This window comes from Panthera tigris, chromosome B4, assembly GCF_018350195.1.
Source record: "Panthera tigris isolate Pti1 chromosome B4, P.tigris_Pti1_mat1.1, whole genome shotgun sequence".
In the NCBI taxonomy this organism is placed as follows: Eukaryota; Metazoa; Chordata; class Mammalia; order Carnivora; family Felidae; genus Panthera; species Panthera tigris.
In genome coordinates this window covers 67318193-67342622 of record NC_056666.1, presented here as the reverse complement: position 1 = coordinate 67342622, position 24430 = coordinate 67318193, and the positions used below count along the sequence as shown (strand labels likewise).

The window sequence follows — 24430 nt, the reverse complement described above, 5'->3', positions numbered from 1 at the left end:
ACAAGTAACCAGCGGTCTGGCTTACCACTGAAAATCCGAATTAAAACATAAAAAATATCACTTGAAGACTGAACACTGTATTCACACCAAGTATACACATTTCAGGGTATCCACATTCATAGATTGAACTGCACAACAGGAAAAGAGAAAGTGGCCATGTCTTTACTGGGAATGAGAACAATATGTTATATTTCCTCATCAGCACTTTCCGTGACATTTTCTTTTAAATGGAGGGAAGATGCATGAAACGCATTGTTTGCATCAGCAACAAAGAGGATGCACATTCCAATGAAGGAATTTATTGGTGAAAATTCAGTTTACAAGCATGTATGAGACGTGCATTTAAAAGGAATTTAAGAAGGAATGTATTACATGTGAACCAGTCCTAATATTACTATTCTACTTTGCAAAATACCTAGAAAGTAATCAAACAGCAGTCCTGTTTAAATGCAGAATTTTAAATAAAGTTTACTTTCGTTATGGATAAAAACAAAAAAATTAATCACTTTGTAAATTTTGGTATGAGTCCTGCAATTATGTGCTTTTTAGCTTTCCTTTCATTACTTAACCCACAAAATTAATTAGGATGTGGGAAATATAATGCCATATTTTAAATAATTCTTTAAAACATTTCCAGTGAAATTATTTTTACACATATTTATATTTAAAATAAAATAAAATATATAAACATTCCTTCATATACACATGAGCTTTTTCAAAAAGTGGAAGTGTCCTTTTCATATGTAAACATTTTTAAAGAAATATTTACAGGAGAATAATTTTCGCATCCAAAGGCAAAGATCTCCAACATCCCTCTTATTCAACAGATATTCTTCTCATTTTTTCAGCTAATTCGTTTCTTACTTCAATATGTTTTTCTAAATTTTGCACTTCATGTGGAAGGTTGATATCCCAAACAGACAAACAAGACTGTATCTCTACAAAGGAAAAAAATGAAATAATGGTTCAAAGATCTGCCATAAGGCCTTTTTATTTTATTTTATTTTATTTCAATTTTGTTCATTTATATTTAGTTGTCTTATACAAACATATATATAAATACAGCTATAAAAATTTACTAAATCACTGCCATTCATAAGAAACTACATTTTGAAAATGTTTAAAGTGTATTACAAAAACAACTACACTTCAAAAAGAGTGTGAACTTTTAATAACCTGATGTTTCACTTTCTGAAAGAAATAGTTTTTTCAAACACTGTTCAAAATCAGAGCTCATATGGATATAGGTAAACTGTAAGAAAAAATAACCACGTTTAGTTTAAATTTGGGCTACTTCTCATTTTACAGTGGTTGATATTTCTACTTCATCTGAAAAAATACTACTAAACTACTAAAACTTAATTTTGAGGATTTATGTTTAAATTATTTACACTATAAAGAAGCTACCAATTTAAAATGCTTGAAGTTTATAGTATATGTTATATTTATTATAAATGTATACAACACATAACATGTTATAATCATCAGTGTCATTGTACTGTGTTTGGAATACAGTATCTTCTTAAACACTACCTTTTTGGTGTTGTGTGCCTTCAGTACTTTTCCGGATATACCCCAAAACCAGCATGACATTTTTAAGGCTTCCTTTAAAAAAAAATATATGAGTCTTCTGTTAAAACAATGTAATAAGATGAACTTTAAAAAGTCATTAGAAATTACCGTATAATTCTGCTTTTTAGGAGACACTTCAATTATACTGAATAAAATGCTCCAAGATCAGCAATTATTTAATGTTGGAAGATTTGTGGCCCATTCCTTGCTATAATTTTTATTAATTGTGTTAATCTGAGAAAATTATTTAACTTTTGAAAAATGGGTTTAATATTTATACACCCAGAGTTATAATATTAAATGAGATGTGTGTGAAACTGCTTTGGCATTAGTCAAATGTGAATCATTTGGATACAAAGTTGGATGGATGATATACTGATACTCTGTCACAGAACCATACTTTCTTCTCAAGTCACTCACTAATTTACTCAACAAATATTTGCCATACGTCTTCTATACAGGAGGCAAGGCCCTGGGGAGTAAAGAAGTAAATAAACAAACACATGCAGACTCAACCTACATGGAATTTATATTCTAGTGAGGAGATTGACACTAATGAAAAAAAAAAAATCGTGACCAGGATGGATGCTATGCAAGGGAGATGTTATGAGAACTTCAAAGAGGGAAGTTTGACCTAATCAGTGTTCAGTTGTGAAAGGTTTTGACATATGAGCTGCCATTTTGAAAAAAGAGTTAGTGTACCTTCTTGGCTTAATTAACTACAGAAGTTAAATAAGCAAAGAATGAGCAGCACATGAAAAACATTGAGGCAGTGTGAAGCATGGTATCCCAGAGGGACTGAACACTCTCCAGATCAGAAAGCACTAGGAGCAATGTGATAAATGGCAGAGGCTACAAAGGTGAGGTGAAGCCACATTGTACCTGCCGCACCTGTGGATTATGTTCAAATTTATCTTTACTTTAAAAATCAATTAAACCACTGAAATTCCACATAATTTCAGTAATGAACAATGATTTGGGTACAAAAGTACAGACAAATTAAAGGACTTAACAACCTTGGTAGAATAAAGCTAGAGAGACAACCCACTATTGTTGTGAGATACAACGCTAGTATGCTGAGAGTCACCAATCACTCACAGCATCTAGTGTAACTCCTGTGCAATTTCAACATCCAGTCATAAAAAATGGGGGAGAGTAAGGAGTAACACTTGTCGCTCCTTAATATATTCCTGTAAAAGGAACTGATCATTTGCTTCACCTGTCAAACACACTAGGACTTATTTACTAAGGTTATATAAACTCTCATTTTGCAGAACCTAATCCCATGTTATTTTGGTGATCAACTTTGTATATATGTTAATGCTATTCTCTAAGCCTAATAATTAGTTAAAAGAAAAAAATGGAATGTATTTATGTAGAAAATATATTTCATGTGCTGTTATGATTTCTTCATACTTAAATAGAAAAGTAGGAGCAAGAAAAGACATAAAAGTCTGCATAAAACATCATGATTGTCAATACCTGCAGATTGTAGAGTTCAGCATATATTGTTACAAGCATATAAATTTGTTGATAGAATGAAAAACCAAATTTAAGAAGGGTAGGAAGTTTAAATTGGTTAAAATAAACATTTGCTTTAATACCTTTGGTTAAAAAGTTAAAAATACTCAGGGCGCCTCGGTGGCTCAGACAGTTAAGCCTATGACTCTTGACGTGGCTCAGGTCATGCATGATCTCACAGTTTGTGAGTGTGAGCATCCCACTGGGAAATTCTCTCTCTCTCTCTCTCTTGCTCTCTCTCTCTGCCCCTCCCCCACTCACTCTCTTTCTCTCTCTCTCAAAATAAATAAAGAAACATTACAAAAATATTTTTAAGTTAAAAATACTCAAAATTATCTATTTCCTCTTTTGCCTTAGATACAGAGAAAGTAGAACCGAGAATCGGTGCTCGGCTGCGATAATCTTCTCTAATAGGACTGAAAGCATCCATTCCCTCCATTTTTTAGTGACCCTATTAAAATGTATCCCAGTTCTATGTTTCATGATGTGACCTTCTGAGACATGTCCAATGGCATTAGAAAGTGAGACTAAAATTAAAAATAAAAGCATATTTTTAAAGTCTTAGACAATATCATAAAAGATTGAAAGGAAAGAAACTTACCTAACTGTGCTGTCATCATGACTCTGACAGAATCACAAAAATTGTGAACTATACGTATAATTCGACGAGTTGAAAGATCAAGGAGTAAAACATGGCCTCCTCCAGTTCCTATCCAGAGGGCAGTGTTCTTCTGGAGGCAGAGAGTTTTCACTCTCCCAGAATAAGATATTTTGTGTTTTGATTCCGCATTTACTTTTACCATTTCCTCCCTTAAACCATAAAGTATGCATTAATAATTTATTTTATCAACAATTAAGAGATAAAGCAGATGTCTACACATGCACACTATATATAGCATTTTAAATTATGAATACATAATAGTATACATTATATATCATTAAAATTCTACAAAACGAGTGTTGCTAAATACAGAACATCAAAGTGGTTTCTCTCCTTGAAACATAAATTATCAAAGATAACACAGCCCCTTCAAGAAATTCTAAAGTAAATAAAATGGATAAAATAAAGTGGCTCAGTTGGCTAAATGTCTGTCTCTTGATTTTGGCTCAGGTTTGCATCAGGCTCCACGCTGACAGAGTGGAGCCTGTTTGGGATTCTCTCTCTGCCTCTCTCTCTCTCTCTCTCCCTCTCTCTCTCTCTCTCTCAAAATAAATACATAAACTTTAAAAATGGATATAATTTTTATAAATAATAAGCCTATATAACCCAGTGTAAAAGAAAAGAATAAATTTGCCCAATATAAATAAAGTTTCTTTCCATGAAGTCTAAAAGTTACAAAGGAAAATTAAATTTTAATCATTTACATGTAAAAGATGTCAATACAAACCACTAAATGTTTCTCTGAGCCAATGAATAATTCATGACAAAAATGAGGTGTCCGGAAATAAAACAGTTCTAATACTTTTAGAACTTCAGGAAGGGAACCTTTACCAGGCAGAACTGTCAGCACTTCCGAATGTCAAACCTCCTTACCATCCAGAGAAAAATGAAAACATTCTGGGAAAGTCAACCTTGAAGTTTCATTTTATAGATACAGTGTGTAATCTAAATGTTCTCCAGAGAATAAAAAATCTATACGTAAAAACAAGACAAAACGGGTGCCTGGGTGGCTCAGTCGGTGAGCGTCCGACTTCAGCTCAGGTCATGATCTTGTGGTTGGTGAGTTCAGGCTCCGCCTCAGGCTCTGTGCTGACAGCTCAGAGCCTGGAGCCTGCTTCAGATTCTGTGTCTCCCTCTCTCTCTACCCCTCCCCAGATAAGGTTGAGTGGTCCCCTTTCCCACAAGCAGCACACAAAAGATATGCATGATTTAAAGTCTGAGATGTGCTGGATTAGACTAAGAACTGGTTGTCAGTCTGGTGTCTTGATCCTTCATCCTTAAGCAGTTCGTGCATTGGTCAGTCCAGTAGGTTTCCCCCCATTTTTTAAATTGTTTCGTGACTTTGTCTTTAGAACAAAGTATCCTTGGACCTGTAGTCTAATTACAAGTAGTAAACTTTGATATTGTAACACTACTAAATGTACAGTCAGCAAGGAATCCAGTATGATCACTTTCAATAATGTACTATTTTTTCATTGGTGAATATTCTTTGTAATATCTTGAAGAAACCATATATATCATGTTCCTATTTTTTTTTTATTTTTCCAAAATGAAACTACTTGCTAGATACCAAGAGATGGTGCTGAAAAGAATTAGCAATTTTGTTTCTGAGTTGTTTAGTGTTCTAGTTAGAGTAAAATTAGGCATACTGCCTCTCTAAGTCTGAAGTATAAAAACGGCTCTAATAAGCACAAAATGAGAACCAATGACATTGTACGTATAGTGAACAATAATATGTTGTACACCTAAAATTTGTTAAGAGGGTCAATTTCACACTGAGTTCTTTCCACAGTAAAATACAATTTAAAGAAAACAATTTACTTTAAAAAGTGCACACAGTCTATAAGTTCACAGAGTTTTTCAGTCTTCTTATCCCATACTTCCACAAATGGGCTATTTTTCTTAGCAACGTAGAGAGCCGTGTCCACCACCACTGCTATGATGTTGGAATCACTGAAAGCTGCATAAGAAAACCTAGAGGGAGAAAAGAATGTCACTATTCTTCATTTCTTGCAAACAGATTGGCTAGCATAGGCCCTACCTTCATGGCAAACTTCTACTTAGCCTTTGATGTTTGTTTAACTTAAATGTCAGCTCCTCTGGAATACTTCCCTGACCTATCAAAATATACCAGTCATTCCCTTTCCCGCACTGGTATACCTGTAACACTACAGACCTCATTAAGTATCAAACTGTATTCATTAATTAGTGTGTCCCTGACACTAGACTGCAAATGTGGTTTCTTAAGGACAAGGACCATGTCTTTTCAATATACCCACAATCCAGTAGAGTCACCATGGAAAGTACCTATCCATCTAGCAGATACAAATGTACATAGATAAGAACCTATCTAGAAAAAAATGCCTAGCTAACAAAGTAGGCAGTTTGTTAAGTAGACGGACAGAGGATGGATGGATGCAGAATGAACTAATAGAAGGAATGAACAACCAAGAAAAAGTAAAAATGGTTAACGTTGCAATTCGACCAGATAAATGACATGAAAATGTCACACCGTTTAAAAGCCTTTAGTTTATTGTAGGGCAGGAAGATTTTTTTTTCTTCCTCTTTCTTGTTCTGGCAAGGGAGGCAAAAATATGTGCTGCCAGAGAGCCACTACATTTTAGACAATTTCTGAGTTTTTTGCTGTATATAACAGAAGACAGTTCAAACTAGTACAAATATTACATAACATTTTAGAATTTATAAAATGCTTCTGTGCGTTCTCTCATTTGATCCTCAATAACAATCTCATAAAATACTACAAACCTCCATGTCTGCAGTGAGAGAAAGTTAACAAAGGCTAAATAACTTGCTCGAGGCCACATAACCAGCATGTCACAGAAGCAGGACTCGACAAGTCTCTGGAGGCCTGTGACTCCAGAGACCACATCATCTCTCACTACCCACCATGCCTCTGTCAGCGCGAACTGATGACAATGAGGAGGGTAATGAGGATGAAGCAGCATCTAATTAGCAATGCGGTATCTGCTTAGCCAGGGAGAGACGAAGGCAACAGGAGACACTTTTTGAGAAAAGAGCAAGTACTTCCAAGTGTCTATGAAACCAGATCCTTGTCTCTTTCAGGTGATGAACAGCTTTGCAAGTGCCATGTTTGTGGGTGTTCTCTCTAGTACAGCATTTATACTCCAAATCTTATGTGGAATTTTAGGGAGTTGATTCCCATGGTCTCATAACATGCTCTATGAAATAAAAAAAAAAATTGGGGGCCTTTCTTTTTAAATATTTTCAGTTTTGTTTTGTTTTTTTTTTTTTTTTTTTTAGGTTGATTAAAAGTGGAAATTACAGGGATGCCTGGGTGGCTCAGTTGGTTGGGCATCCGATGCTTGGCTTTAGCTCAGGTCATGATCTCACCATTGTGGGACTGGACTGAGCATGTAACCTGCTTAAGATTCTCTCCCTCTGCCCCTCCACAGCTTGCGTGCATTCTCCCTCTCTCTCTCTCTCTCTCTCAAAAAATTAAAATTAATTAAAAAAATAAATGAATAAAAACGTGTTTTTTTAAAAAAGTGGAAATTACAGAATGAAAATGGATTTATCCAAACATTTACCACACATTAGGAAACAAATCTGTGAATGAGAGAGAAAAACAAAAGTCCTCATCCATGAGAATTTACAATACATAGCAGTGTATCTGAACCCCAAAGACCTTAGAATCACATGAGAGCCTGAAAAGAAAAATACTGAAATCTGGGCCCCACCCATGATTAATTCATCTGATTTAATTGGTCTGGAGGTGAGTCCCAGGCATAATAGTATTTTCAGCTACCTCATGGTTTCTAAGTGGGGCCAATGCTGAGAACCAGTTAAGTTCAGTATTAAGAGAGCATTTTTGAAAATTCTTTTATAAAAATGTATGGTAGATGTTGTGAAGGGAAATAATAGCTGAACTGGAAGAACAAATCCAAGGCATCTAATCTGCACAGGAGGAATCAAAGACAACCCACTCAGAAGAAGCGACATTTGCATTAAAACGAGCAGGGAACATATTAGTCGGCCAGGAAAAAAGAAAATCACAGTCACAGGTTGGGGGTGAAAGGGAGCAGGCTGTCTTTGAGAACTGAGATGATTTCAGCTTGTCTAAAGCACAGGCAGCAAGGAGGCTGCAAAATACTAATCCAGAGAGGGAAGTAAGGACTAAATCCTACAGGGCCTGGTAGACTACCTTAAGAAATCTGAACTTCAAACAAAGGACAATGGGATGTGACTGAGGGTTTTAAGCAAGAGACTGACACCAGACTGAGTTGTGTTTTAGAAGAGCTCCTCTGTCTGCAATGTTGAGAACAGACTGAAGGAACTCAATCAGAGGTTGAGAACTGGTTAAAAGATGCTGTTGTTAGTATGGTTATTGATGATGGATGGTAGCCTGGCCTGTGGAAGCAGTAGAAGGAAAGTGAGAAATGAAAGAATTTGAGTGTCAATTAGAAGAGTTAAATGGACAAAGGGAGTAAAAGATAAAGGAGTCCAGGATTACTCTCAAATTTAGGTGTTAGGTGATTAGATGGATATTGAGAAGCCAGGATATTCCCTGAGATGAGGATTTGTGACTCAAAGCTAATGCTAATCACGAGTAATATTTATTGAGAGCTTACCAAATGCTGGGCATTATGTTAGCTCCTTATATTAATTTTCTTGTTTAGTCTTCCAAACATCCCTTTGAGGTACGATATATTACGATCCTCGGATTAGAGAAGACTGGATGTTTGAGTAGTTCTTGCCCAAGTTCACATAACCAACACACAGCAAAGCCAATATCTGAACTACAATTTATGCTGTTATTCACCAACCTACCCTGCTTCTCACTGAGGAATGTGGCTCTTATGAGAGCCAACTGCAATGATTTGGTTAAAACACAACTCTAAAAATTGAAAGAACAAATGGGGACAAGGTTTCTGTTTTATTTTTGCTTGAAAGTGGTATCACTAACTTTGCTGTAGAAAGGGTATGTGTATAATTACCGAATCTAGAAATGACTTTATTCCTGAGGTGCATGTTTCCTACAATCAATACTTAATGCAAGTTATCTAAAGCACATATGTAAAACCCACAGATGAAGTAAAATACTGACTTTATTACCTTTCAAAGTTATGTTTAATTTGATATAGGGATAATGAAATTGTTAAAAATTGAGATTGACAAATACTACTAAGATCATCATGGCTTTTCATATTTTATCCCAAACGTGACTAGGCTGGGTGACATTTTTAATAGAAAAATTAATTATGCATTTAAAAGATTTTTGCTTGGGTTGCAACAACATTATTAATATGATTATAAATAATAAACATGGGGGCGCCTGGGTGGCTCAGTTGGTTAAGCGTCTGACTCTTGATTTCAGCACAGGTCATGATCACAAGGTCATGAGATTGAGCCCCAAGTAGGGCTCCACGCTGGGTGTGAAGCCTGCTTAAGATTTTCTCTCTCCCTGCCCCTCCCCACTCTCTCTTTCTCTCTCTCTCAAAAAAAAAAAAAAAAAAAAAAAAGAATAAATATGAATAAAGTAGCAAATTAATTGTATAGATAGAAATAACTTACAACTGATTTGTCTTTGTCTCAATGAGCTTCTGAATGGTGAAATCATCAGAAAATGAGAAAAGTTTTGTGCCACATCCTCCCCACATAATGTTTTTTTCAGTTGAATTCATGGATTCACTCAAACACATCAGTGGAGTACTGACATTTCCTATATTTAGTATCTTCAAAGGAGCGGCTCCTTTACACTTTGCCAAGAAGAGAAACACATTCAGTAAACTGAGTAGCTGCAGAATGAAACACTGTAAAATTTGCTGTGCTTTCTAAAAGCTACTATTCCATTTTAAATGGCTAGAGATCTTAAGATAAAAATTCAGGATACATTTTTCAAAGGATTTATGAAAACAGTATTCAAATTCAAGTGGTATGCAAAAACATCATCCTTATACCCAATCTCTTTACTTTTCCATGCAAAAAAATGTACAGCAAATAACTCAGGGGTTATACTCTACTTGTCTGTCTCTCATTAGTAATGTTTTTTGATAACAAGGAGTATAAAGGGTAGGATGTTGGATAAATAGATGGAACCACAAGATGAATGGATGGAAGGAGGAATAAATGCTTTATTGATAAATGAGAATCTGAAGAACAGAAAGTTAATTGATTTCCTCCAGGCTAAAGAAAAACTTGGCACACCAGATTTAAAACTTACGTTTTGTTTTTTTCCACAATATATTTATAAGGAATTATCACTTCATTTATATAAAAATAGAATTATTTTCATTCCTAACATTATAAATCAGATCTCATTTACCATTTTATCCTTAGTTCATTTATATAAAATGTACAGCCAGTCCACATACATTTATAGAGGTTCTATTGTATGCAAGATTTGATGGGAAAAAAAGGTGAAAAGAGTATTTGTGATCTTTGCTCTTCTGGAGTTTATAATCACTTAGAAGGGGAGTGGGGATAAGCATACATAAAACAAAGAACTTAACATTTTTTTTGATGTAGAATGGATTCAACATTTACCTTAACAGTTTTATCTTCAAAAATTGCTAAATTGCCATCAGCAGTTCCCACCAGAAGAAAGTTTTTTTGCTTGCTAAAAGAAAAAAATGTCAAAATTGTTATAAAAAGAATGCTTATATTGACCAAGATGGCCATAACGTTCCCCCTAGGTTGACTAAACTTTAGACAGATTTCTTCATGACTCTATGGGCGCCTGACCTCCCTTTTTTATAATTTGCTTATTTTTTACAGCATTTACTTTAGAAAATTTACAACTGTAAATTCTTTCTCTGCACATTTGAGATGTAACTCCTCTCCCAGCCTGTCAGTTTTACAACCTAGATATGTCTTTCTCAAGGAACTGGGAGCCTTCCTTTTGAAATGTAATCATCAAGAAAGGCTGGACCCCAGGGCACCTGGGTGGCTCAGTCGGTTAAGTGTCTGACTTCAGCTCAAGTCATGATCTGAGTTCATGAGTTCGAGCCCCACATTGGGCTCTATGCTGACAGCTCAGAGCCTGGAGCCTGCTTTGGATTCTGTGTCTCCCTCTCTCTCTGCCCCTCCCCCATGCACACGCGCATGCACGTGCACTCTCTCTCTGACCCTCTCTCAAAAATAAATAAACATTAAAAAAATTAAAACAAAAAAAGAAAAGCAGAGCCCCACCTCACAGTCTCCATGGGAGGGTAGAAGCCTAACTTCAATGAGCAACAATTAGCAAAGACAGATCAGTTAATCACATGGAGCCTCCCACAATGACCTGCAGTCATTTCCACTGCAGTACATTTCCACTAGCTCCATCAATATTAAAAACTCTCCCACCTTTTGTATCAGTAAAGTTGAGTTCAATCTCTGCCCCCTATTGGAATAATCTTAAATAAAGTCTTCCTTGCTTATTTAACACCATCTGATGAATGAATTTTTTCTCTGACAATACCCAAATAATTTCACTCCAAAACTGCCAGTGGAGTTTATATTTCAGCTGCCAAAAACTTGAGTTTCACGGTTTTCTAATGTACTTATTTATTTTCCAGTATTGGCTTAAACAGGAGAAATATATGGGGTATAATCTTAATGGCTCCTGGAAATCATCCTGCCCCAAGTATTATAACAATCAGCCTGTTACTCACATCTGAAATTCTGCCAGTTAGATAAATTCATTTGAAATGAGATCCCTGTAACCAAGAATGGTTGAGTCGTTTTCACCTATTAATAACTTATGAATTCATTTAGTAGGTATTTTCCCAATTTGATAGTTAACTGACATGTTTTAAACCAATATGGAATAGGCTACTGATATTCAAAAAAAGAATAAATGGAAAATTATCTCTGAAGAGGACTTACAAAGAAAAGTAACCTGATGTGAAGGGTGGTAATGAAATCAATCAGAACTGAGGTAATACCAGCAGTAGGGCTGGTTGGCCTGAAGAAAAGGACTGACCTGTCTCATACTGCCTCAGCTTGATCTATAAGAATATCTTTGTGGCCTCCCACAATGCCCTTTAATATATGCATATTGATAGAAATATGTTAAAAATGAGCAGTCTTTGCTGAAGCAATCAAAGTTTTCCACACAATCAGTCATCTAAAAGGTATGGAACTTTCTCTAATGGTCAAATTCACTACCATACCTTTGCTTGGGAACGGAATTGCAATATAAGCAAGTTATAGAATCAGTCATCTTTTTAAGGGTATGTCTCTTTTTCCCATCTTCGGTACTGATGACCAGGAGCATGCCAGACTGTGTCCCACACACAATCCAGCTTTCCTTTTCAGCAGGAAGATGCACCAAAGCTAGGCACAGTATTCTGCTGTCAGTAACTTCCTGTTAAAAAAAGGAAAAAAAAACAACAACACTCTAATGAACTTGATTCTGGCTTAAGTGACTAGAATTTGAATAGAATAAAAACATCATTATCCATACACTGAACTCTTTTTACTCTCTTGCTCTTAATTTTAAAAACAATGCCGATTTTATTTAACTGTCAATAATAAATGAGTTAACTGGCAAACAACTTTGCCTATCTAAAATGCATCTAAAACTAAAATTAAAATTGAAAAACATTTTTCAGTATCCATATTTCTCACTCCACCAAAATAATATGAGAGGATTGTTCAACCTTAAGAATAATGATTAGGCATAACATGTATTTCACACCAACAGCCACAATATTAGCTTATTTTTTAAGTCTAGAAATTTATCTTATCTCTGCTAATACAATTTGTTGACCCATCTTGTAGAGCAGTACCCGGATTTTCTCTTTCAGTCATGAGCACCGACCCCCAGCTGCTGTGAGTGCTGATTACTAACAGCTCAGAGTTGCACCCTCCACCACATAACTGCCCTCCACTGCTGGGAGCTGGCTTGGTCAGAAATGGCAGGCAGGCGTGGCCACACCCACCCTTGGGCAGACCGCAGCCAATGCCTGACTGCCATGTGGGAATGAAAGACTGGTGGCCTTGAGAGACCAATCTGTGTTGCTATCCACACCCCAGTCTCTCATGGCTGAAGACTGACAGACTTCTTCAAAAACTACATTGTTGTGGAATTTCTTCCCCTGTTCTATTGGCTTCCTTCACTTCCTTAAAAGTTACTCTCTCCTTACATCACTTGTACAAGACTCTTTTGTCTTAAACTCTGTTTCTAGGGATCCTGACCTGAGACAAACATAGACTATGATTTTAAAACAAAACAAAGACTATTTAATGTTATGTAAATACTCTTGTTCCATCAGAAAACTAACCTAACAACACTCCTACATTGCTTTCATTTCACTTCTTTCTAAGTAACTTTTTAACTGATACATTCTTTAGCATAACCTGCAAAATAAATTTTCTAAAGTATTTGTAATTTAAAGAGTATTTTGATTTACCTCAGAAGTGTGTTTTTCCATATTTAAGTCAAGAAATGAGAGCTGTCCTTTGTCAGTGTGCCCACAGCCCAGCCAGATGCTTGCACACTTGCTGTTATGATTTGTAGCAACCATGCATTCAACTATAAAGTTTTTAGGTATTGATATATGTCTCATCAGACAGATTAACTCAGCTGAATTCAAAATGTCAAAGACCTGAGAAAGTTTATAAACAACAAAACAATATGCATCAAGTTAACACATGTCCTCTTGAAAGATCATATTATTGTGCACAACGTAGAACTGCATGTTATAACTGTTAACTGTGATCTAATCCAAGCAACAAGATTAATAATCCAAACTACAGATAAAATTACATTAAAATAATACTTAGTTTTAGACTAAGCATAAAATATACTCTTTTGTATGTATGTTTTGTAACTTAAAAAAAGAGAAAATCCCAAAAGTGCCAACTGAACAGAAATGTAGTATAGACTGGAGCTATTCAACACTCAACTCTATACTGCAGAGCCACATCATGTTACAGATAAACACAGGCCACCAACAGAATAGACTTTCTGCCAGTTGCAGGGAAAAGAAATTTTGATCTTTGGTAATGAAATTCACAAATCAATTCTAGATTCTGTTTTAATGCTTTTCCTTGAAGCACTAAAGAACAACAGAGACAGGGTGGGGGTGGGGAAGAGAACTGTAAGAAAACAGAACCAGGACTCAGGAGAGTGGCATTAGAGCCACGATACAGCCACTTGCCTTCCACTCATGAGATGCAGAGAAAGCTCCTTATTCTCTCAGTGTCTCATCTGACAAAGGTAAGGAGTTTACCCATCTTGTCTAATATATACTGTATTTAAAGATTAAGTGGGTAGGTCAAAGTCAAATACTATCATATACTACAAAAAACAACAACAAAAAAAACCAAGGTGAAGTATTGTTGAAAATAAAAGGAGAATAGAGTTGGGGCACCTGGATGGCTCAACTGGTTAAGTGTCTGACTCTTGGTTTTGGCTCAGGTCTGATCTCACAGTTTGGGGGTCAAGGTCCACCTCGGGCTCTGTGCTGATAGTGTGGAAATTGCATGGGATTCTTTTTCTCCCTCTCTCTCTCTCTCTGCTTGTCAGCCAGTCACACTCTCTCTCTCAAAATAATGAATGAAATTAAAAAGGAGTAAAGAATAAAATAATAATTAAGCTATGGAAATTTTACTGTGAAAAACAAATTAAAAATACAAGAAGTCTATGTGATGAATACCAGTTATAACCAAAATTTAAAGACAAGTAGACATACAAATGGCCAGCTTGTATATGAAAAAGTGCACATCACTATTCATCAGAAATGCAAATCAAAACCACCACGAGATATCACTTCACACCTGTCAGAATGGCTACTATCAAAAAGACAGAAAAAAGAAGGGCTAGCAAGGATGTGGAGAAAAAGGATTCCCTGTACACTGTTGGTGGGAATGTAAATTGCTGCAACCACTATGGAAAACAGTATGCAATTTCTCAAAAAATTATAAAAAGAAAAACCATCCAACTTTTATTTCTGGGTATAAATTTAAAGCAAATGAAAGCATTTATGTTTAAAGGATATCTGCACCCCCATGTTCACTGCAGCATGATTCACAATAGCCAAAACATGGAAGCAACCTAAGTGTCCATAAATGGATGAACGGATAAAGAAAATAAGATATATACGTATATGTATATATGTATGTGTGCACCTATACACACAATGGAATATTATTCAGCAATTAAATAAGAAGGAAATTTTGCCATTTGCAATAGCATGGGTGGACCTTGAGGGTATAATGTTAAGCAAAATATATCAAACAGAAAAGACAGATACTGTACTGTATCACTTATATAAGTGGGACCTAAAAAAGAATAAAATAAAATAAACAAAACAAAGCTTCCAGATACAGAAAATGGACTGGTGGTTGTGAAAGGCAGGGCATGGGAGTGGGAAAAATGGGCGAAGCGGGTCAAAAGGTACAAATTTCCGGTTATAAGACAGGGATGTAATGTATAGCATGGTGACTAATGTTAACAATATCACACAGCATATTTGAAAGTTGCTAAGAGAGTAGATCTTAAGAGTTATTAACATAAGAAAAAAATTATAACATTGAGGTAATGACTGTTAACGAAACTGACTGTGGTAATAATTTCAGAATACATACATGTATCAAATCATCATGTTGTAAATCTAAAACTAACATAGTGTTTATGTCGATTATGTCTCAATAAAATTAGGAAGGGGAAGGTAGGGAAAGTAGCCAAGATAATTACATAATTCTTGATAAAATCAGCATATGTATTCAGCTATTTTTGAGTAAACATTTTAAAGCTGAACAAAAAATTTTCGGGGCGCCTGGGTGGCTCAGTCGGTTAAGCATCCGACTTCGGCTCAGGTCATGATCTCGCGCTCTGTGAGTTCGAGCCCTGCATCGGGTTCTGTGCTGACAGCTCAGAGCTGGAGCCTGCTTTGGATTCTGTGTCTCCCTCTCTCTCTGGCACTCCCCCGGTTCATGCTCTGTCTCTCTCTGTCTCAAAAATAAATAAACGTTAAAAAAATTAAAGTTGAACAAAAAATTTTCAATAAATTATGATACAAAATCAAGAGTCCACAACATAAAGAGAGCTCTTATTTTGATCTATTAAAATCTTTTTCGGTTTAAAACACAATAAGGGGGCGCCTGGATGGCTCAGTCGGTTAAGCATCCGACTTCAGCTCAGGTCATGATCTTGCGGTCTGTGAGTTTCAGCCCCGCATTGGTCTCTGTGCTGACAGCTCAGAGCCTGGAGCCTGCTTCGCATTCTGTGTCTCCCTCTCTCCCTGTCCCTCCCCACTCATGCTCTATCTCTCTCTCTCTCAAAAATAAATAAACATTAAGACACAGTAAAAAATTTACTTCTGATAATATGGTGGGAAAGGTTATTTGGACAAGCCACCCATCTAAAAGTAACTTAAAATGCTAAGGAAATTATTTTTTAATCTCTTAAAAATATTAAAGATCTGACAACATCATAGGACTTATCAGGACAAAATATTAGTGAAAGAATCCAATGAAAGAGAGGTCAACTGAAACTTAAAGCCAGATATTTCCTTAAAGGCATTTGTCTATTGAAGGCAAAACTGATGTGTGGTTTCTGATATCTTATCAGTCCACAAGAAAGAAGTTTAAATCTAGAGCATTCCCAAAGTGGAGTCCAATAAAAGCCTGTTCCCATAAATCTGGAACCCCAAAGGACTACATATTCAGAGTAAATGAGAACCAGAAATAAAGCCACCCCATGCGTCCACTTTCACTGGTATGAGGAAAGTTGCCTTTGACAAAGGGGGAGGAAGGAAAAGAACCCTGAGAAATTGTTATTCAAAAGCTTGTTCTCATGAACATTTGTAGACCAGATTCCCATCGCCCAGGTAGTTCAAAAAAAAAAAAAAAAAAAAAATCTCAAACCAGGAACTGAGTTTAAAGCAATTTGCAGCAAGAAAATTAAGAAAAAAATGTGAAAGACCTGTATGCAAAATCATAAAACTTTATTGAAAGACAAGAAAACATAAATAGAAAGATAACCCACATTCAAGAATAGAAAAACTTAATGTAATGAAGATAAAATCCTCCCCAAATTGTCTGCAGATTCAATGCAAGGCCAATCCAAGTCACAATAGGTTTTTTCATAAAAGTTGACAAAGTGATTTTAAAATTTATATAGAAAAACTAAATCCAAGAAAGCTAAAGCATTCCTAGAGAAGAAAAATAAGTAGAGAAACGAGATTTATAAAGTGACAGGAATTAACACAGGATAGTATTAGAGGAAGAACATATAAGTTGACCAATGGAAGAGAACATCTGTGTGGATGTGTGAGTATCTGACAAATTAAAGAGTAAAACTAGCGGGAAACGATCAACAGAAAAAAAAGGAAGAAACTATTTAATAAATAAAGCTGGAAAATTTAGTTATCCATATGGAAAAAAACTGGATCCAGATAAAAATTTCAATTCCTAATGGGTTAAGAACTTAAATGCCAAAAGCAAAACAGTTTTTTTTTTTTTTCTTTTCAGAAAAATAGCACATGAGCAGGGGAGAGGAGCAGAGGGAGAGACAGAGAATCCTAAGCAGGCACCATATTCAGCACAGAGCCTGACATAGGGCTCAGTCCCACAACACTAGGATCATGACCTGAGCCAAAATCAAGAGTTGGGATGCTTAACTGACTGAATCACCCAGGCGCCCCCAAAAGCAAAACTTTTAACCACTTTGAAGAAGCCATAGATAAATATTTGTGTGACTCTAGGAGAGATGAGGAAGTCTTAAAACAGGACCTCATAATGGTAATAACCATTAAAAGGGTTGTTAAATTTATCTGTATTAAAATTAAGAAATTCTATTCATCAAGAGGCACCCTACAGGAAATAAAAAGACAAACTACAAATTCAGAAAAGAAATTTGCAGTATATATAACCAACGAGTGATTAGTATTTCTTTTTTTTTTTTCTTTTACTCATTTTATTTCTATGCAAATAATCCCACAGAAAAATCGGCAAAATAATGAACAGGTATTTCCCATAAGGGTAAATACATATATAACCAATGAACATATAAAGACATGGTCATCCTTAGTAGTATTTAGGAAAATGTAAATCAATACATAAGACAGTATATTTGAAAAAATTAAGAACCCAGATAGCACTAAAATTTAGGGAGAATATATAGAGAAATGGCCACACTCACATCCAGGTAATAGAAGTGTTAAGCTGGTACGGCTTCTTCAGAAAATAATACGGATATTCATATATTCTATGATTCTGCAATTCAACTCAGGTATATACCACAAAGCAACTCTCATACATTCTGCACTAGAAAAGTACAACCATAGTCATAGCAGTACTGTTCATAATAACAAAAAACTGGAAACAATACCAATACCCATAGATATGACCATGGGTACATATACTGTTGATCATTCAAACAGTGCAATGGAACAGCACTGTAAATAATCAATGGCTATGTTTAACAACCTCCATAAAGCTTACAAAATAAGGTTAGAAGAGCAACTGAAAATATCTTCCTACATGACATGATTACAATTCCATTTTAACTAGAAGATGAATGCAGGAAACTAAACTGGATAGCAAACATAAGGAAAAGAAAAGCAGGAATTATCTCCAAAGTTAGAAAGTGACTACATCTCTAGGGAAAGGAGAGTGATACAATCAGGAAGAAGCATATGGGGGCTTCCAGGGTGTTAGCAATGCTCTTTATTTTGTGCCATGGGTGGTGGGGAATATAGGAGTTTTGCATTATGACTGTTTTAAACTGTATGTGTATGTTTACTTATATATCTGAATATATATGTGAAGGTTATATATGTGTATACATATATTGATGTTCTGTATAAAATATTGATATATTTTGACTATAATCATACCTGGGCAGAAGTAGGCCTTTCTTGAGGATTTTCTTTCAAACACTTTTTAATTAACTTCTCCACCATAGGCCATGGGGCACAACCATATTCTTTAACTGGATCTAAAACATTCAAAACCATATCATGCTAGAACATTAAACAAATCAGAACAACAATTTCATTTCCTTTCATTGTGTATGAGAGGCCCAGACCATGCAAAGAAATACTCTGATCTCCATAATTCTATATTATGGATCTATTTATATCACAAACTTAAAGATAATTTTTCTAGCCTAATCTCTACTAGAGACATCAAAAAAGACTTCCTGGTTTTTTATTATATAAAAAAAGACACAAATACCAATTGAATAACAGATTTTCATTCCACACCTGCATTTCACAAATACTGTGAAAAAAATTTTGTGCATATAATAATTAGACTTCTGTGGAATTACTTTTAATTTTAATACTTAAATTTGGCAAGCATTTAATCCTCATATACCTACAGTCAGTTTGTGCACATTTCTTTTTTATAAGAGGTATGCCGTTCTTCTGGTTGGTATAAACCACAGACCTGGGAATTGTCACTGGAAAGATAACTGGTAAAATAAGGGTGATGATCTAGATTGTGTCGAAAGTTTATCCGAATAATAATAAATTTTCTTTTAGTGGGCATCTTTAAAGGTCCCCCAAAAGAAGGTAGTTAAAGCTATATTCTCTGTACCTGGAACATAGCATACACTCAAAAATATTCCTTAAGTGAAAGAAAAAGCGGAAAATATGAAAAACAGCTACATACATTTAAAAGAGTATTTTGTAAGGGGAACTGAAGTAATAGTTAAGGAATGAATGACAACATCCTAGAATTTCTTAAAAACATGAGACAACCATTCAAAATGAGATCTGATCTCACTAAACATTTATTAATTCTTATTAATATTTACTACTAAAAATTATTATTATAAATAATTCAACCTTCCATTGCTGCATATAAATTATCTCCCTCCAAGAACATGAAAACACTCCAGGCTAATGAGCACATAGTAACTCTTTATAAGAACAGAAATCACTAAGCATGGAGCTCCAACAGCAATTTCCTTTTCTGAATATTCTTCTAAATTTAATACCAAATACATTAATATGAATTTGGGATATTTTTAAAAAGCTTGAAACTGCTATCTTTCTCATGTGATTTTTATTGTGTCACAGGAATTAAGAATATTCATGCGCTAAACAAAAAATCATCAGTTGTGAAATGAATTAAGTCTACAACCACAATTAAATAACTTGGAAAGAAAGCTGCTGATATTAAAAATAATAATCTTTATTGCACATAAAATAACACTTACCAGGTAATTTCCCTTGTATTGCCAGTTCATCAAACTCATTTGGAAACTTCAAACCCTCTGCTATTCTACCTCCAGTTGTCAAGATGTCATAGAGTAGTAAGCCAAATGAATAAACATCAGCCTGCTGGTTATAAATAACATTTCCTCTTGCAACTTCAGGTGCACGAAACCCTGAAAGGAAGCAGATATATTAATAAATATGCCCATCCTGTTGGGATGAGCACTGGGTGTTGTATGGAAACCAATCTGACAATAAACTTCATATTAAAAATATATATATATGCCCAACACTAGAGCCCATACACCCAAGAAGGAATATTCTTAGGCATATATGCTGATGAAGAGTCAAGGAGATGAGCTGTATACCAGGCTATGTCCTCTTATAAGGAGACATGTAGCCAGTTAACAGCCATGTGCTACATTTCACCTCAAGATTGATCTTGAAAAATAATAAGGATAAACATCCAATAATGATTATTAAATCATGCTTCATAATTAAAGTAAGTCTAATAAGGGGGAAAAAACCTATATCATTTTTCTCATTCCTAAAAATAACTATTCCCAGGAAAGTGTTGCAAACAAAGGAGGGGTCAGGAGGGACAAAGGAGGGGTCAGGAGGGACAAGATTTTTAGACTTCACTCCAAGTCACTTTAACCTGACTAAAGTCCAATGCCCTCATTATTTCCAGGGCTTGTGATTCAGCTCTTCCTACCCAATGGAAAAATAAAAATTAAACCATGACTAAAAAACAAATAAAAGCCCTCTCTCTCAGGTGCTGGTTCATTACTGAAACTCTTTTAGAGGTAAATAAAACCTCTCATTTCACAATAGAAATAAATTGCTTTTAAATTCTTCAAAAAAAAAAGAGTAATTTTAACATGATTCATAATAGTAAAAATATCAACAATTAATGAAATCCAACTATTTAAGGAAATTGGTTAAATGTGCACTATGCATTAACTTAAAAATCATTTTTAAGATGACACGTAGGACATAAATCCTAGAGGACAGAAATTTATCAAATATGTGAAAAAAAAAACAGCTGAGTTCATTTTCTTAGATATGATAATGGTATTGTGATTATGGAAACAAACATCCTTATTCTAAGGAAATACATGTCAGTATTTTTAGGCATGGCAGCATGATGTCTGCAATTTAATTTCGTGTCTCAAATTCATATACAAATAAAGTGAGAGAAAGAACAGTGTGGATACAGTTAATAATCCATGTCAAGGGCATATAGGTGTATATGGTACTATACTTTCAGCTTTTCTGTAGACTTAAACATTTTCAAAATAAACAGTTTGCCAATATATCTGAATGTAATAATGATTATTATCCATGTGCTAAAATTATGGGTAGCTTTTATTTACCCTTTTTTAATTTTTTATACTTCTAAATTTTCTATAATGAACATACAGGATTGTTACTGTAGTTTAAATATGTAGCCAGGGAAATAATGAATTCACAGTCTTCAAGAACGAAATTACTGAATTTGGAAAGAGTTCTGTTGGACAGAGAGTTCACCATCAAAAGATGAGAGGCCCAGCAGTCCTTCACCAGGCAGGAAGGACATAAAGAATCAGAAAGATGGGATGTCATCTTTGAGTTTGATAATCCCTATTGCACTAATCATTAACATTCTCCAGGTAACATGTTGCCACGGTTGTTCATGCTCTCTCTTTCTACACACATACACTCACCATTTTTCCATATATATAATATATATATCGATCAATCTGTCAATCGACCAATTGATAGATATAATATGTATTTTCTTAGAATAAGGACATTTTCCTACATAGCCATAATTTCATACTCATACCCTAAACTCAAGAATTGTGTAAGTAATTAAGACAGTTCTTAAAAAGATCCCTAATAAACTATACCTGTGACATCATGTAAGCATAATGTAAAATATGAATACCCAATTCATATTCCTATAGCACCTTACAGATAATTTCCTAAGTATTTCATTAGCTATGCAGAAAAATCACCTGTGGTGGGCAGATGAGGACTTTCCATTTTACAAATAACATAAAAATGTTATGCGTTTTCCTAAGGCCACAAAGATAATGAATGGTAAATTCAAGAGTACTTAAATGAGCTGCTCACACATTAGCTAGTTCATTAAGAATATTTATGCTTACCTTTCTAGAATGTGAAAGGGATTTTAGAGGTTAAAATAAATCTCATCCAATTATTTATTATTCATTCAACACATTTTTGGGGTATCTATTATAGCAAGGTACCATTCAAAGACTATTAAAACATTCACTATATTTTGTCTCTTGGTAAATTTGCTGTTAGAAGCATTAGGATTTGGAATCATGGGACCTTAGAGCAGAAAAACTCAAGGGTCACTTAATCTAAATTCTCATCCAAGGCACATCCTGTTGCAACAGTTTTTAGCCCTCTAGGCATCAATCCACAGATGTTAGAGCTGCACAGAGGGTTAGAATTTTTTTTCTTAGTGAGTCAGGGGATGCTAAGAAAGATAATTGCGAGGATATGGAAAGAAATATTGACTTCAACACGGAAATGATTTTAACCTTCTTATCTTCTTCCTTTCAAAATAAATATCTTCATTGACACAATTCCCACTGGGAGAACATAATCCTTATTTATATATTCAGGAGATACCTCAATTACAATATAAGGCACTTCTAAATGCTGCTTGAAATTCACCTGATGAATTCACAGTATCTTTAGAGAATTTAAAAGTAATAAACAACTTCCTACAGTGGGACAGACCACCCCCATCATCCCTGTTCTTGGTGTAGCACCGATGAAACATATCAGGAAAATCAGAATCCAAAAGGTAAAAGAAACAAAAGTTCTGTACCTCAAAGATTCAAACCCTACATTGGCATATGCCATAAACAAGGTTGAAGGAAAAGCCCTTCACTTGAAAATACCTGCAATATAAGAGAGGCAAAGAGTACACATGACTAAAAGCAGATTGATGAATGGTAAGGACAATCGACGAATGAATAAAGACACAAAATCATACAGAACGTGAAAGGAAAAATAGGTCCTATATAATAAAGATTGATTAGCCTCAAATGAAAAATAAGCAAATAAATACTTTAAAAATAAAAACATTAAACATAACAAAAACATAAAACATTTTCATTTTTGATTATGAATTTTATGAAGATTAAAAGGAGTAACAAACCCCGAATGGGAAATGAGAGCTCTAATTTGAGTATGAAGGGAATTTTAATTTACTAACTTTTCTAGGAGGCAATTAATGTTTCAAAATTCAAAATATGCACACCAGCAATACCATGTCTAGGAATTTAATTTTAAAAAATTAGTTTCATAAATGGACAGGGGCACCTGGGTGGCTCAGTTGGTTAAACGGCCGACGCTTGATTTTGGCTCAGGTCATGATCTCTCAGTTTGTGGGACAGAGCCCCATGTTGGGCTCCATGCTGATGGTACAGAGCCTGCTTGGGATTCTCTCTTCCTCTCTCTCTCTCTGACCCTCCCCAGCTTGCATGTAATCTCTCTCTCTCTCAAAATAAATAAACTTTAAAAAATTATTTCTCATAAATGGACAATTTAAATTTACAATTATGCCAATTAAAGCACTGTCAATATATCAAAAAGTCAGAAAAAAATTTAAATATACATCAAGATGTGGTTAAGTAAGTAAATACTGTGCATACTAGCAATGAAATGCGACGTGACTGCTAAAACTGATGTTTGACACAGAAAGATGTCCATGAAATATTAATTAGAAAAAGAAAACTAAAGCAGAATTTACAATAGAGCTATTAAAAACTTAAGCACAATCGAATCTAGATACAGATATATCTCTATCTTATGAGAGTGGTAAGAATTATGTCTGCTAATTTATTAGAAACACATATTTTGACCTCCTTAATAGCATTTTCTGCTTTCATCTCGTGCCCTTATGTTTTGTAAATCAAATATTACTTTAAAGTGACTTGGCCTGGGGCGCCTAGATGTCTCAGTCAGTTAAGTGTCAGACTCTTGGTTTCTGCTCAGGTCGTGATCTTGTGGTTTGTGAGTTTGAGCCCCGCAAAGGGCTCTAGACTGACAATGTGGAGCCTGTTTAGGATTTTCTCTCTCTCTCTCCCTCTCTCCCTCTGCCCCTCCCATACTCTCTGTCAGAATAAATAAATAAAGTTTAAAAAAAAATAAAATGACTTGGCCTGAGATGCCTCATCATGGAGTCCTTCACCTCAAAACCAAAATGACTGGGAGGAGGGGGACTGAGAGCGTTAGGACCTAAGCTGTCAACATGATGTTTGATTATCAGTCTAAGCCATGTATTTTACATGTACCTTATCACCAAGGCATCCCCTGGAACAGCAGCTGCAAGTACTTCCAAAGTTTTCACTTTACATTTAACTATGCTTGTCACCATAGTAGTAACAGGAAGAATGAACTTTCAAGCTATGCAATTTATTCACCACTGAATTTAATTTGGGAAGAAAATGAACACTTCTACTATCACCTGCCATTGAGAAAGGTTAGAAATAGGAACATCTCCTGCATCTTCACA

General features: G+C 35.0%; 1 protein-coding gene across 1 annotated transcript in view; it reads right to left on the bottom strand.

The window, feature by feature from the left end:
• Positions 1–221: 221 nt before the first annotated feature.
• The window catches only part of LRRK2 (leucine rich repeat kinase 2), a 141469-nt gene continuing 117260 nt past the window's right edge, over positions 222–24430 (bottom strand). The window contains exons 42-51 of the mRNA XM_007090797.3: positions 19893–20063; positions 18565–18665; positions 13132–13326; positions 11890–12083; positions 10280–10352; positions 9308–9492; positions 5576–5728; positions 3695–3903; positions 1534–1605; positions 222–938 (exon numbers count right to left, since the gene is read on the bottom strand). Coding sequence (XP_007090859.2) covers positions 817–938; positions 1534–1605; positions 3695–3903; positions 5576–5728; positions 9308–9492; positions 10280–10352; positions 11890–12083; positions 13132–13326; positions 18565–18665; positions 19893–20063 — 1475 coding nt within the window. The 3' untranslated portion in view covers positions 222–816. The remainder of the gene's footprint in view (positions 939–1533; positions 1606–3694; positions 3904–5575; positions 5729–9307; positions 9493–10279; positions 10353–11889; positions 12084–13131; positions 13327–18564; positions 18666–19892; positions 20064–24430) is intronic.